Source organism: Suillus clintonianus (genome assembly GCF_016758775.1).
Source record: "Suillus clintonianus strain FC179 chromosome Unknown DEU56scaffold_36, whole genome shotgun sequence".
Taxonomy (NCBI): domain Eukaryota; kingdom Fungi; phylum Basidiomycota; class Agaricomycetes; order Boletales; family Suillaceae; genus Suillus; species Suillus clintonianus.
This window is the reverse complement of record NW_024539260.1, coordinates 244,608-258,941: the sequence shown is the minus strand read 5'-3', so window position 1 is coordinate 258,941 and position 14,334 is coordinate 244,608. Positions and strand designations below refer to the sequence as shown.

Here is a 14,334-nt window from a genome sequence, read left to right as displayed (position 1 = left end):
TCAAGGTCTATTCACCTAGACATAAGCAATAGGAACAAAATTTGTACTTTTATGTATATATGCCATATACATGGATGCAGGGCGCTTCAGGGGGTCAAATAAAGTTGGCAATCTCCTCATATATACTACTAAACATGTTCTAAATGCCCTAGGACACTTCCCTCTCAAAGGGGCAAAAGTGCGAGAATGTTTTGTGTCCTACATCCTTTTGAAAGGGTCCTGGAGGAGGAGCAGGCATACAAATATACAAAAAAAGCGGTCTATTAAATTATATTGAACATATATATACCAAACTACTACTAATATATGAAGGGGAAGCTATTGTGGTATAATGGTGAAGCTGCAGTGATATTAGGAGGGTGTGGGAATAATTGATATTGTGGAGATTCCCAAAATGGGCAATGTCTTTGGTGTTGTGGGGTAATGTGGGCAAAATTGCGAAAATATGGGGTGTGGGAATAATGTGGGGCGAATGTCAAGTTAATCATAATATTTGTTTCATTATCACCAATGTGTTGAATTTTGGGCATATCTCGGTCATTTCAGTCATATCTCGGCCGATGTTTTGGATTCCGGCCATATCTTGACCGATGTTTTTGATGCCGACCGATGTCTTTGATGTCGGCCGATGTTTTTGATGCTGACCGATGCCTTTGATGCCGACCGATGTTTTTGATGTTCACCGGTGTTTTTGATGTTCACCGGTGTTTTTGATGCCGACCGATGTTTTTGATGTTGACCGATGTTTTTGATGCCGAACGATGTCTTTGATGTCGGCCAATGTTTTTGATGCCAAACGATGTCTTTGATGTCGGCCGATGTTTTTGATGCCGACCGATGTCTTTGATGTCGGCCGATGTTTTTGATGCCGACCGATGTCTTTGATGTCGGCCGATGCCTTTGATGCTGACTGATGCCTTTGATGCTGACCAATGTTTTTGATGTTCACCGGTGTTTTTGATGTTCACCAGTGTTTTTGATGCTGACCGATGTTTTTGATGTTGACCGATGTTTTTGATGCCGACTGATGTCTTTGATGCCAACCGATGTTTTTGATGCCAACTGATGTCTTTGATTTTGGAGATATCTTGACCGATGTTTTTGACTTTGGTTATATCTCGGCCGATGTTTTGGATTTCAGAGATTTCTTGACCGATGTTTTTGACTTTGGTCATATCTCAACCAATGTTTTGGATTTCGGAGATATCCCGACCGATGCTTTGGATTTTGGAGATATCTTGACCGGTGTTTTTGATTTCGCCCAATTTCGACCAATGTTTTTGACTTCTTATCTACTACACTACATACCATGGGCCCACTGTTGGTATCACAAACACACTTTGACCGGCCCACCTGTTTTTATCAAATACGCACTTACGACGGGCCCGCCTGATTGTATCACATACGCACTTACGACGGGCCCACCTGATTGTATCACATACGCACTTACGACGGGCCCGCCTGATTTTATCACATACATCCACTACCTACCATACACTGTCTACCGAAATGTCTATGCTTATCTACTACACCACATACCATGGGCCCACTTGATTGTATCAGGTAAAACACTTGACGTGGGCCCACCTGTATTTAACAGAACATTTTATTGATGGGCCCGCATCCGCTGGCCTGTTAGGAACAGGGATATTTCAACCTGGGCTGTCTGTTTCTATCAAGGGTAAAGTGACTGCAGTATGTGCGTCAGCTAGCAATTAATTCAAAGTCGACAGCGATATGTTGAACAGCGGGAGATATCGCTGGCCAGGTTTAACAGGGAAGTGCAAAGAAGATACATAAACTAGAAGAGTTCTAAAGATCGCCACGTCCTATCTCTATACGTTCTAACCACTGAGCAGTAGTCTATAGGTGAGTGCGTGAATGAGCGTTAGACTTGAGAAAATCATAAAGAAACTTACCAATCAAGCAGTCTCTTCAAAGTCTTCGTTTGTCAACCGTCGAGCGCTCAATAACTTCCTGATGTGTGTGGGCAAATACCCCATTCCCTTGCGTCATATACTGAAAAGTGCTTTCAACATGGGGATAGGTGATTGTTCGAAGATGTCGGGTTGATTCACAGAAGGAGGCCGATCCTCTGGCCTAATGAACCCATCATTTTGAACTTCAAAGGCACACTGGCCCTCGAGATCCGCGGTGTAGATCCCCAAGAAACGACACAGTTTCACATATGCACCGTGATGAGGAAAGTATAATTGTCCAGCAAAGATATTGAGCTGGAGGATCAGGATCTCATGCGGCACCCACTGCGTGGGGAGCAATGGTATACTGTAAAGTTGCAAGCCATCGCATGACTTCATCATTCTGGTGACACGTGGTGTATAGATGTGCAAGTGAACTTGCGTACTTGCCCAGATTGCTGGTAAAAAGGCGTTAGCCTCGAAGGGGCTAATGATGACCAACACTGGCACACCAGACGCTGTGCTTGAAAGAATCCAGTTGACTGGGCGAATGTAGTTGTCTGTTTTGTCTGAGAAGCTGGCCAGAACTGTAGTGAAATCCTTCGAGGCAAGCACATGATGGGTCCACGGCTGCCTCCCTGAAATGGCAGCCGAAGTTGTGGCGAGAACATCGAAAACTGGGGTGAACACACCCGATCCTTTCGGAATACAGCCTGTTCGGATGAAGTACCGGACGTCCTCGTCAATTATATGGTTTGCAGGTACCACCGACAGCGGCCTCTCAACCTCGTGCTGGAGCTCGACTTCATTCACCACTTCTCTCACTTGCTCTTCGTCCAGGCGGTTTTCAGGCAAAATACCGAACCCCAGCTTGTGGAATCTTCCCAAAAGATCTTCTTCTACAAATGTCTGTGGGGCAGAGTCACCCATCAGAGCTGGGGCATATAGCCCTTCCAAGTGATTGGACTCTGGCTGACGCCATGAATTGGCAAATTCAGCAGGAGAAATATTGCCGGATAACAATGAAGACCATGAACAGCAGCGAGATTTATGATCCATGCCATGCTGAAGCCACCGTGGAGCATGACAGCGTATGTCCGCGCACGTTTCAATCATTGCCCACACAAGGATATCTGACACGTGGATGTCCTCAGCAAGGCCCTTGTTGTTGACGTCCCGGATGCTGTGATCTACTTCTGGAGACGCAAAAAACATGACTGAATGGCCGTGACCGAGCCTTCTCATGCGCATGCAACCTGTCAAGATGTTAATGAACGCAACAAATTAAATGTATATGATCCTGACCTTGAACAAGTCGGTCCTTAGTGACCTTTGGTCCTAATGTGACAGCTGCGCGTAACCCCAGAGGCAACTTGATGTCCGTTCCTCGGGTGTGTGCATCATCCAGGTAAAAGACACACTGATCTAGTTGCTGAGCATAGCAAGACGCAGTGAATAGCTCTACAACTTGATCCCGAGTGCGCACCACAAGTCCATCGTGCTCGTTGAAATAAATCGCTGCTTGAACATCTCGGTTGATTTCTAGCCACATCTCCGCCACCTCGTCATTCTGCAATTCAAGCAGTTGTGCACCCACATCGAGCAAGACCCGTATTTCTGGCGACTGCTCCGCGATGACCCTAAGGAGCTCCCGAGCGCCTTTACCAGCTGCATGTGAATTGTAGTGATCGTTTTCGTGTTGCAAAAGGTATGTGAGAACTCTGGCGTTTGTGCCACGCTGGTGTGCCAATGTATGCTGCGATATGGAAGTGGGAAGTAAGTAACGCAAATCGTTTGTTCCACTGAAGCCAGTAGTAGGAAAAGACTTTCGCTCTGCGAGGTCCCATGCAGAGCAAGATAATTTGTGGGGAAATCTCTTTGCTTCCTTTGGAAAAACGATCTGAGCCAAGAAGAAGTCTACAACAGCCTTGGTTTGTCCGAAGAGAGGCACCAGACAGGCATTGAACTGCTCAGCAGACCGCATGTTGATTCCACTGAGGTATCACAGGTTTTCTGGAAGGACATTGGGAGGTAATCCCTTGGTCCACGTCTCATACTCCAATGCGGGATTGTCTTGCTTCAGCAGGTGGCGGAAGCAGGTAGCTAACTGGTCCTCAGTAAGCCCTGCATAGTAGTATGAAAGACATGTAAGGGCGATTGAGATGTCTGGATGTCCGAATTCTGCCTTGGAAGAGGGAATATCTTTGGCTCGGTATGGCACAGCGAGCATCGTGCGTCGAGGATCCAGGCCGTAATCTATGCGCCATCACCACTCCTTCAATGTAGATACCAATATACCGAGTGCAAGGAGACCTCGAATGAGTAGTAGTCCATTCCACAGACTGGTCCCAGTGCAGTAATTTCGGACTTGATCAAGACACTGCACGTCCATGTCGGCTTTAGTGACAATATTGCGGATGGCGTCTTTTATATGAAGTGGCACATGTTCGAAAGCGAAGTTTGGAAGTTCTCCGTCAAGGATGTCATCAAAAACCAGCTGAACCAACTTTTCACCTGCACGAACGTCTAGGACTCTGAATCGTGGAAAGCTTCCGACAGCACCGGACTGAAACTCTACTCCAAGAGGAAAATCTCGGTGCAGGCAACGAGCACGTTTTGCCACGAGAGTCAACACCTGTTGTGTCGTGGTCCATCGGTCGGGATATCCTTCCAACTGCTGTTGGTCGCCCATAGCATAGACAAGTTGAAAACGAACATGCAACAGTTCATCACTCTCATCAAGTATATCATGAGTGTATGTATCAAGCCACCATTGACTTTGCAGCACGGATGTGGCAGATTCAGTCGAGGGCTGTCTGTTTGCCTTCGTGTAGGAAAGCTGTTGCTCCACAGTCATCAACTTGAAAGAGAGGACATGATCCGCTTGTGCGACAAGGACACCGCCAATGTGTTTGCACTCCTCAAACAGTGACTGGATAGTTGATGCATGTTCAGGAGTAATTGGAGAAGAACGCGAGAATGGCAGGTAGAAAATTCGCCTGTTGGTAAGGCCACCGAGTCGTTCCACGAGTAGCTGAAACATTTGCACAACCAGAGGCTTTAGCACGACAACGCGTACTAGCCTGCTGCCATCTGCTAGTGCAGCACAACAGACAGGTACGATCACAGACGATTTTCCCTCCCCATGTGAAGCTGCAGGGCGGCATTGTCCCCAGAACTCGGGGATATCATCTCGGTTGCCACATTGGCTTGCATGGGGCGGATAAGGAATCGGTTCTCTGTCTAGTATCGTTAGCGATCGAGTATTTTGATTATTGACGACCATCAAATACCTGAATTAGAAGCCAGTCCAAATATCCTTGCGTACCATCTACTTCTTGGCAGCCGTCGTTTACTAGCTCATTTATAAACTCCTTGCGGTCCCCACTATTTGCCAGCTTCAGCAGTCGCTGTGATCGTTGTAACCGAAGAAGAATGTGAGCAAAATTGGTCAAAGCGGTTTTCCATGAGTCGTGAAGAGGCGTCATTGACACGGAGGCGAGAAGCCCGAGCATGAAACGGTAATACGTGGCCATTGCCCAGAGTTGAACAAACTCCACTCTGTCACATCTGAGGGAGCTAGGTGTTCTTCCAAGCTGCGCAAAGTGTTGCTATAGAGCTCATTACAACGTGCAAGGTGATGTTGTAACGTGTCGACTGTTGGGATTGGGCTCGGGGAGATGGGTGATTGTTCATTATCCAGATTGGTTCTGCTGTCATCTAGATCTTCAGCATACTGGCGACCAAATTTGTCGGATGAAGGTCGAGATCGCAAGAAAGAGATGACGTGCTTCAGTAGAGTCGAATCACGCCTGCCACCAGAATAATTGTCGGTCAGTGAGACAGGACTTTCAGGATGTGTGATTGGATCCGAAAGTAATGTAATAACGGGGGCGGGCTTTTTGAACAAGTGTTCGGTAAGGACAGTGGTGACAACTGATACAACAGTTGAGTTGCTTGGAGTAAATGCGTATGGTTGCTTCGAGTTGACGGGTGGCGTGAGGGTTTGTCTCGCTTCGTCAAGTACACTCTGCACTTGATCTAAATATATCTTCAGACGATGATTGTGATAGCAGTTCGAATATAGTTTTTCAAGGGTAGCTGTGAGGTTGGGCTTGTCATATCGAGCACTGCTGAGACACTCCAGTGCGCGCCTAGGGACGGAATCGCAAGGCCAACAATCAAGAAGGACATTGACTGCCTTTGTCTGTTCATACAGACACTGTGATTGGAAGAGATCCTGTTGCTGAGCACCAAAATCGCGAGATGACTCGTGAGGGTGACTAGACAAGGACGCCTCAGGGCTATTGTGGAATGTGGGATACGAGGAGATGTGCTTGTGGAGATGATGTTCTGTGGGTATAATTCCGAAGGAGAGGTCATATAGATCATATCCAGGGGAGTGGACTTCGCAGAATTTGGGAATAGCAGCGAACGCGAACATAGTTGCTGCGAGCCTCATATTCTCCGGGGAGGAGTAAGCCATGGCTGATAGTGTGAAAGCGAGTTGGAATGTGTGACGCTTTTGGTTGGTGTGACGGCAAAGTTTGTAGACAGATATCCATCTCTTGGCCAAGTCGGGGTTTAACCATCCTCTATCATATTGAAGAGATATATCTTGCATCTCCCCAGACACTTTATTCCACGGAGCAAAAACATTGTATATCGACTGACAATGTTCCAGAGCGATACTCCAGTCGCGCACACCCTTGGCAGCACTATCCTCCCGTTCTCACGGTCTCTCAGACCCGGTTTTCATGTAGGGCGAAACTGGTCTCTGAGACCACCCACTCCAGCCACCCTCTCCAGAGAGTCTCCCGCTCTATTACTGCAGAGGTTTCAGAGTATCCTCTTGGACCTCGCCGCGAAGACCTCCATCCTTGTGGGAGGGTGTCTTACATTAGATTGAGGCTCGTGTGTGAAGTTCGCGAGGCCACCAGCTAGTTATTTTAAATAAGAGGAGCTCGTCGAGGGTATCTGACATCCCTTATGTTATTCGATCCCTTGGTGCCTATGTTATTTTTGTCGCATATGTTCAAGTCAGTGTGTTTGTCTTGTACTTATGTTATTTCAGATATCTCGTACATTTCTTATGTTTTAATCAACATGTTGCAATGTTCTGATTAACGGAAACATATCAGATTCGGGCAAGCTTCTCAATGATCTCGCTTCGAAGGAGACAACAGCAGGCTATGGAGGAGCCGCTATACTGATATTGACAAAACCGAGTACAAAGTGTAGTAGATAGCAAAGTAGGTGGGGTATAACACGGGTGCGAGACGCCAATGAGACAACGACAAGGTAAACATACGACAAATCCAGACATGAGCAACACATGATGCGAAAAGAACAGATCAACTGAAAACGGCCAAAAACGCTTGAGCAGCAAGGAGGGCATTAAGTAGCAGGAGGAGGCTTCAGGGGATTGGGCAGATCGCGACTGAATGCTCGTGGTATAGCATCATGACCATAGTCATCTTCATCCCATCTTGAATCCTGGAATCTCCTGCTGGGGCCTTGGGGGTATCCACCCTCGCGGTAATGCCCTCCACCAACTGGATGACTATGATAGGGACTTAGCGATTGCCCGCGCTCATCGAGGTCATCGCGTCGGGGCCTGTATCGGGTTGGGTAGGTGCGTTTGCGCTCACCAGGACCATAGTTATCATGAAATTCGGACGCAGGTGAGCTGTCGCGAGTATTCAAGTCACTTTCTACACGAATATCACCAGATCCATAAGGATCTTGGGGTGGACCGTAGCGGGAATTGCGAGAATTGCGGTGGTAGAATGCATCACGGGGGTGAAGAGTGTCACGGTCGAGGCCACGCACAGGTTCTTGCGAGTACCCTGAGTACCCTCGGGTGTACGGATAACGAGGATCAGTGTCCCAAGAATCACGAAGGCCATCGCGAGGGTCACGTACGACCTCACGATGGTTGTATGGAGGGTTGCGAACAGCACTTCGAGTGTCTTCATGACGGAGAGGGTCGCGGAGAGGGTCACGACCATCCCGAGGATCGTGGAGAGGGTAACGACCATCCCGAGGGTCGTGGAGAGGGTTGCGTGGAAGCTCACGACCGTCTCGAGGATTGTCACAAGGGGCATCATGGGGAATGTCGTCACGAGGGGCATCATGTGGACGCTCGTCCTGAGTTTCACGAGGAGTGCGGGGACGAGGGGTGTCGGAGTCACGAACAGGCTGCTCATTGGGAACAGTAACACTCAATGGGGCGGTTGGGGGTAGTTCTTCCTCCATACCTCCTACTACTTCATCCTTCACCCGCTGTGTAGACTTTTCCTCCAAAAGTTCAGATTGAGTATTTGCTGAACCAGTAGCCTCGGGGATGGCGCCCATTGTGGTAGCAGAATCAGCCTTCATGCTCCTGGCGACGTCAGACCCAGAGTCCGATTTCCCGTACACCATACGAAGGCCACGGTTCATCACCACCCGAGAGACCTTGGTGAGTGGGCGTGGTTTAACACGTTCTAGAGTATATAAATTAAATCACATGGAATCAATGGGATAAAACAAAATAAAATACCCTTTTTGGACTCGTCAGAAGGTCCGTCTCGGAGACGCATTGCTTTACCGACTTCACCTATCGAACTTTAAGCAAATATTAAGACAGACGCACATGGTACTCACTATTTTCTGGCGATGGCAGACCATCGGTCGATGATCCCACTGTTAAAGGCGATAGCAGACCGCCTTTCATGGGGAAAGTATTCGAGGTTGACAAGGGAGGCGGAGGCGCCTTGGGTTGGACATTATTCTTACCCCACCCACCTTTCTTCCCCACTTTTGGAGAATTAGTCTTTTCAGTAGACAGGGCAGTCTTCTTAAACCCACGTGATGTATTCGCGGACTTCAGCTTCCTTTTCTTTCCTTGTCCTGGTTCCTCGTACTCAGGGTCGGACTCATCCACGGAGTTCTCTTCAGTGGACGTAAATTCTATTACCTCACTCCGAGTTGCAGGTGGCTTTGGAACAACTTTGAAAGGACGCGATGGCGGAGGTCGGACGACTTTGAAAGGCCGTGATGGTGGAGGTACAACTTCGACTCGCATATTAGGGTTAGGCTTTCGGAGAATTGTTCGAGGTAGGGCCTTGGGCGCGGAAGTTCCAACTGAATCATCATTATCCACACCTTCATCATCGGAGGGTGTAGGGGACTCGCGTGCTTTACCCTTACCCTTTTTGACCTTCGTAGTTGCTGTACTAGGCTTGAGGCGAGGGAGCCCATTGTGATCAGTGTGACCGTCAAGGAACAACCATCGTGCACCATGTTGGGGCCATTCAGGCGGAGGTGCTTCGCCCTCGATTACGGCCTTCTGAGAAGTGCTCACAGCCACTATATATCATGTAAGTATAACATAGTTACCATAATATGACACGTACATCGATCCTCCTGGGGAAATTGGGTGATGTGCATAGTGCCCGCCCTCAAAGAATCAACAAGCGCAGTGATCTCCTTCTGCATCAGCGCCCCAATGCCTTTGTTTAGCGCAAGTTTACTGTGAGCCTCGCCGGGAAATATGCATCTGTGTGCAGGATATCCTTGGATCCTGAGATTGGCTTCCATGAGCGCGGCCGGCATAAGTTTCCAAGGGAAGATCTTCCCGCTGTTGATTGTGCAGCCAAATTTGGCTGGTGCGATGCGGGGCATGTCAGTCCAAATGAGGATAAATGGTAATCATTGCACATACCAGCTTGCTTGGTGATTTCTTGCTTCACGAATTTCAAGCCATCCTCCCGTCGTCCCTCCACCACGTCAGAAGCCTGGTCTACGTCGTTGGCAAGGCTTGGAGTCGTTTTTTTGCGGCTATCGTCCTCTGTTTCTGGAAATGCTTCTTCGATCGCAGATAGCAATGTAGTGTTACTGGTTGGGGCCATGTAAGCATTATGTAGCATGAGCATAAATGTACTCACTACACATGGGCTTTGAGATGACCAATGATCGCGTCATCGCTGGCACGGCATCGCGTTTCCCAGAACTGCGAGTTGCTGAGTACATGTGGAAATTTGAAATAAAAATGAGCTTACACCAGCAGCACCAGATGTGCTGTAAGAATGGCCAAGCGAAGCGTCTTCATTAACAATCTTACCACATAGTACAACGGCACCCTCAAACCCGAATCTAGCGGAGCCGGACTGAAGCTATAACAACAAGTGTCAAAAAATGTCGATACTTTGGCAGCAATTACGTACAATGCTCATCACACTTCGGTAGTGTCTTTGGAACGCCTGTCCGCGCTGGGCTATGGTCTGGGGAGATGAACCCAGGTGAGATACTTCCTCGTGCTTTGACAGGATGTCTTGATAGGCGTCTGGAAAGGTGTCCTTGAATTTCTCGTAGCATTGTGTCCGCAAGGTCGCACCTGTGAAGGATGTGAGCATGCAGTATCATGTTGTAGTTTCACATGAACTTACTAGGCGTCCCACTGCCTTCTGGTACCTCTTTTCCAATGCGGCCGAGCTCATCTTGCATGTGGTCCTTGAAGTAATTCGCGTAAAGATTCCAGTAGTTGGTGCCACTCACACTGCGTCCTCGAGACTTCAGGTATAAGTTGACCAGTTGGTGCATGGGGAGGGTGGTGGACACTGAGACCCAGTGAAAACCCACTGTTCTGAGAATGGCTCGGGTTGTCTGAGGTTGTGTGTGAATTTGAGAAGCCTTTGAGATTGTCTGAGATTGGCTGGCGAAGTTGATGCTAATAATAGAACTGGTCTGAAATTGTGCGATATCGATTATCACATTGTTGCACGCTGCATCCAGCACCTAACAGCTCCGCCATCACAACACACTCGCCTACTAGTAGCATGCCACCACCAAAAGTGTATCAAGTCATGCGCAAGGGCCGCGTTCAAACGGTCTCCAAAGCTCAATATTACCGTTTAAAAGCCCAGGACGGTGGTGCAAACACACGGACTCCAGACCTTCAAGCGCTATTAGTCGCTCGAGCACAAGCCGATGCTCCAATTGCTTCGTCAAGTACCTCTAGTGAGTCAGGAACTATTGTCAATAGCATTAATGTTCTAATAAATGTGATCATATATTAGCGGAGCTAACAAGAGAGCGCGCACGCTCAATTCAAAGCGGTGACGTGGATATGACTCTCGATGAGAATGCTCCAGAAGATGAGGTAAAGTCAATTACCTACCAACTGTTGTTTGATTTATTGACGAGGCATGTCCTGTACAGTTTTACAATGATAATGGTCTCCCAGACCCTCTCACTGGTGACGAGGGCCATCCTGCACCTCCACCAGACCCTCCTATTGGTGACGAGGGCCATCCTGCACCTCCACCAGACCATCCTGTTGGCGACGAGGGCCATCCTGCACCTCCACCAGACCATCCTGCACCTCTGCCAGACCCTCCTATTGGTGACGAGGGCAATCCTGCACCTCTGCCAGACCCTCCTGTTGGTGACGAGGACCGGCGCACCATACAAGATGTTGATTTGGATGAAATTCAACGTCTTGCGAGTGTCGGCGGGCACAAAGATATATTGCAATCCATTTCATTTATTCAGGCTCTTCGACGGTCCACTTTAGATGACAGTCTCTCGCCACTTGATCCAGATGCTCTTGATCGTCTCCGAAACCCTCCGCAGCTTCAACTTAAAATTGAGGACCCCCATCTGCGTCTAGCTATCGAAACCTATCTTGCGCTTGAACATTCTGCAGTGGAAGCATACAATAATGTCCGCAAAGCTGTCCTACGATGCTACCCAGACACAGTCTTTCCTTCCCACCATGAAATCAAACGTATTGTGGCGCAGATGAGCGGGATTGATTCCATCATAGATGACATGTGTGCGGAGGGCTGCACAGCTTTCACAGGAGATTATGCACTTCTCGACCGCTGTCCTCATTGTCATTCTTATCGCTATGATCAGATCAAATACGACGCCTCTAATGGCAAAGTTAAGTCACCCGTCAAGGTGTTTCACACAGTCCCCATCGGTCCACAACTCCAGACGCTCTACCGAGACCCTAGTGGAGCGGCTAACATGCGCTATCGTGATGAACGCACAAAACGTGTCCTGGAAGAGCTCGAACTGGGTGATGGCAAGCTTTCTGCATACGATGACATCATTACGGGTACAGAATATCTGAAAGCAGTCAATGAAGGCAAAATCCAACACAACGATATCGTTCTCATGTTATCGATTGATGGCGCCCAACTCTACGAGAGCAAGGAGTCCGATTGCTGGATATACATTTGGATCATCATTAATCTCTCTCCCGATCTACGTTACAAGAAAAAGTATATCCTCCCGGGCGGAATCATACCTGGGCCTAATAAGCCAAAATTCATAGAATCATTCCTTTTTCCTGGTCTACACCATCTCGTGGGCTTGCAGAAGGAAGGGCTTCGCATATGGGATGCATCCAAGGACCGAATGTTTACGTCAGATCTCTTTTTCGCATTTGGAACTGCGGATGGCCCCGGCTTACTTTGTTTGAGCTCGATGGTTGGGCATACCGGGAAGAACGGGTGCAGGATGTATTGTGGTCTGAAGGGACGTCACAAGCCTGGGCAGCCGCAATACTACCCTGTGCTCCTCAAGCCTATTGACTATACTGTTTCCGGATGCGATCACGATGACATTGATATCAACAAACTTTCCTTATCACCATGTTCTGACTATGTCGACAATCTTTACCGTGTCGTCTCCGCTACAACAACAGCCCAGTATAATCAGCAGCGACTCAAAACAGGTATCATCAAGCCAAGCATATTGCTTGGCCTCTTGCCCAACCGCATGTTTGGCATTCCTGAATGCTTCACCCCCAATATCATGCACTTTGAGGGCCCCAATATGGGTTCGCTCTTCACTGATTTGTGGCGTGGCACAATGAGGTGCGATCCCTCAGATAATAGAGACCTATGGGACTGGGCAGTATTCCGGGACAAGGCTGTTTGGATGGATCACGGTGCCACTGTAGCTGCATGCGCACGATACCTCCCCGGCTCATTTGATCGGCCCCCACGCAATCCTGCTGAAAAGATTAACACTTACTACAAAGCCTGGGAGTTCATCCTATGGCTGTGGGGCCTTGGCCCAGGTATTCTCTATGGTATCTTGCCTGACAAATACTGGCAAAACTTCTGCAAATTTGTGCGAGGCGTCCGAATCATGAGTCAGCATAGCCTCACGTTCGAGGACATACAGGAGGCTCACAGGTGCTTTTGTGAATGGGAGTACGAGTTCGAATGCATATATTATCAGCGACGGGCAGACCGAATCCATTTCATTCGGCCATGTGCTCACCAGGCAAATCATCTAGCAGCTGAAGGTTTTCGATCGGGTCCATCTGTGTGTTATGCACAGTGGACCATGGAACGTGTCATTGGTATGCTGGGGATGGAAATACGCCAGCCTTCAAATCCATTTACGAACCTAACTTTCCTTGCCATTCGCCGCTGTCAGATCAATGCCCTCAAAGTCATGATTCCCGACTTAGAACCACCCGACGGCCTCCTTCCAAATCATTCTGTCAATCTCGGGGGCGGTTACGTTCTCCTCAGGGCTCGTGACAGATATAGCTATCGTCCCGGTGAAGCCGAGCTGCGATTGATTAGTCGATTCCTGGATGCACCTGTTCCAAAGTTCAAGCGCTGGGCGAGACTGCGCCTTCCAAATGGGCAGGTTGCTCGCTGTGCATGGAAGGAGACACTCAAGCCTGCAGAGAAAGTTCGCATGGCACGAAACATCAAGGTGATTCTCCTAACTCACATTACACCGCAGATTCTCACCACAAATTCAGGTCACAATCAATGACAGGAGCGAAATTGCAGAAGTGCTGTACTACGCCCAGCTTGCAGTGAAGGTTCACGAAGATGATATAGGCGAGGACGAAAATGGTACACAGCTAGAGTACAATGAGGACGGGGTCTATCGGTTCATCACAGTCGCAATGGTCTCAGTTTATTCTCGCCCAGACCCAGAACTACTCCAGAAGTCTTCACAGACTGTCTGGTCATGCCAACATCATGGTGACCAGGCACTACAACTTGTCAGCGTGAAATCAATCCACTCAGTGGTAGCTATGGTACCTCACCGTCCTGTACTCCCATCCGGAGTCGAAGAGGATCGCTTTTTTCTGCTTGAAAAGCCAGGGCTTGGTTTGCTCACTGTTGACGAGGAGACAGAAGATGAAGGAGACGGGGATGAGTAGACGGGAACAGGTGGTAGCAGAGAGACTTACTATAATTTTGTATCATGTGGTCAATGCGCCGCCCCCTAATTGTTCTACCTCCGCCACGATGATATACCCCCCTAGCAATTTCTTCCCGTCTTGTGCGCAAGGGATGAGTGGTACTCTTGGGCGTCTGGGGTCAGGTGGAGGTAGCGACACGATAAGAAGAAGGTCAAGTGCCGGGTGTGGGAGGGGGGCAAGTGA

At 48.6% G+C, this 14,334-nt stretch overlaps 6 protein-coding genes across 6 annotated transcripts; 2 read left to right on the top strand and 4 right to left on the bottom strand.

Annotated features, from left to right (window-relative positions):
* Positions 1 to 698: 698 nt before the first annotated feature.
* On the bottom strand, positions 699 to 1,175 carry DEU56DRAFT_756195 (uncharacterized protein; the record flags this gene model as incomplete). Its single annotated transcript, XM_041349995.1, has 1 exon — positions 699 to 1,175. One exon carries the CDS (start codon positions 1,173 to 1,175, stop codon positions 699 to 701), a length of 477 nt encoding a protein of 158 aa, XP_041208413.1.
* Positions 1,176 to 2,012: 837 nt separating this feature from the next.
* Positions 2,013 to 4,962, bottom strand: DEU56DRAFT_912843 (uncharacterized protein; the record flags this gene model as incomplete). The annotated part of the gene is made up of 4 exons (XM_041357454.1): positions 2,013 to 3,175; positions 3,225 to 3,913; positions 3,977 to 4,175; positions 4,218 to 4,962. 4 exons carry the CDS (start codon positions 4,960 to 4,962, stop codon positions 2,013 to 2,015), a joined length of 2,796 nt encoding a protein of 931 aa, XP_041208412.1.
* Positions 4,963 to 5,403: 441 nt separating this feature from the next.
* Positions 5,404 to 6,405, bottom strand: DEU56DRAFT_912842 (uncharacterized protein; the record flags this gene model as incomplete). The annotated part of the gene is made up of 1 exon (XM_041357453.1): positions 5,404 to 6,405. The coding sequence occupies one exon, from the start codon at positions 6,403 to 6,405 to the stop codon at positions 5,404 to 5,406; it is 1,002 nt and encodes a 333-aa protein (XP_041208411.1).
* A 911-nt stretch (positions 6,406 to 7,316) lies between these two features.
* On the bottom strand, positions 7,317 to 10,505 carry DEU56DRAFT_946474 (uncharacterized protein; the record flags this gene model as incomplete). The annotated part of the gene is made up of 9 exons (XM_041359045.1): positions 7,317 to 8,407; positions 8,464 to 8,520; positions 8,568 to 9,272; positions 9,320 to 9,568; positions 9,628 to 9,800; positions 9,851 to 9,915; positions 9,965 to 10,078; positions 10,130 to 10,299; positions 10,352 to 10,505. The coding sequence occupies 9 exons, from the start codon at positions 10,503 to 10,505 to the stop codon at positions 7,317 to 7,319; spliced, it is 2,778 nt and encodes a 925-aa protein (XP_041208410.1).
* Positions 10,506 to 10,892: 387 nt separating this feature from the next.
* DEU56DRAFT_756192 (uncharacterized protein) lies at positions 10,893 to 11,574 on the top strand (the record flags this gene model as incomplete). The annotated part of the gene is made up of 4 exons (XM_041349994.1): positions 10,893 to 10,922; positions 10,987 to 11,064; positions 11,124 to 11,411; positions 11,479 to 11,574. The coding sequence occupies 4 exons, from the start codon at positions 10,893 to 10,895 to the stop codon at positions 11,572 to 11,574; spliced, it is 492 nt and encodes a 163-aa protein (XP_041208409.1).
* A 1,805-nt stretch (positions 11,575 to 13,379) lies between these two features.
* Positions 13,380 to 14,109, top strand: DEU56DRAFT_736932 (uncharacterized protein; the record flags this gene model as incomplete). Its single annotated transcript, XM_041348552.1, has 3 exons — positions 13,380 to 13,649; positions 13,699 to 13,761; positions 13,804 to 14,109. 3 exons carry the CDS (start codon positions 13,380 to 13,382, stop codon positions 14,107 to 14,109), a joined length of 639 nt encoding a protein of 212 aa, XP_041208408.1.
* Positions 14,110 to 14,334: the final 225 nt, after the last annotated feature.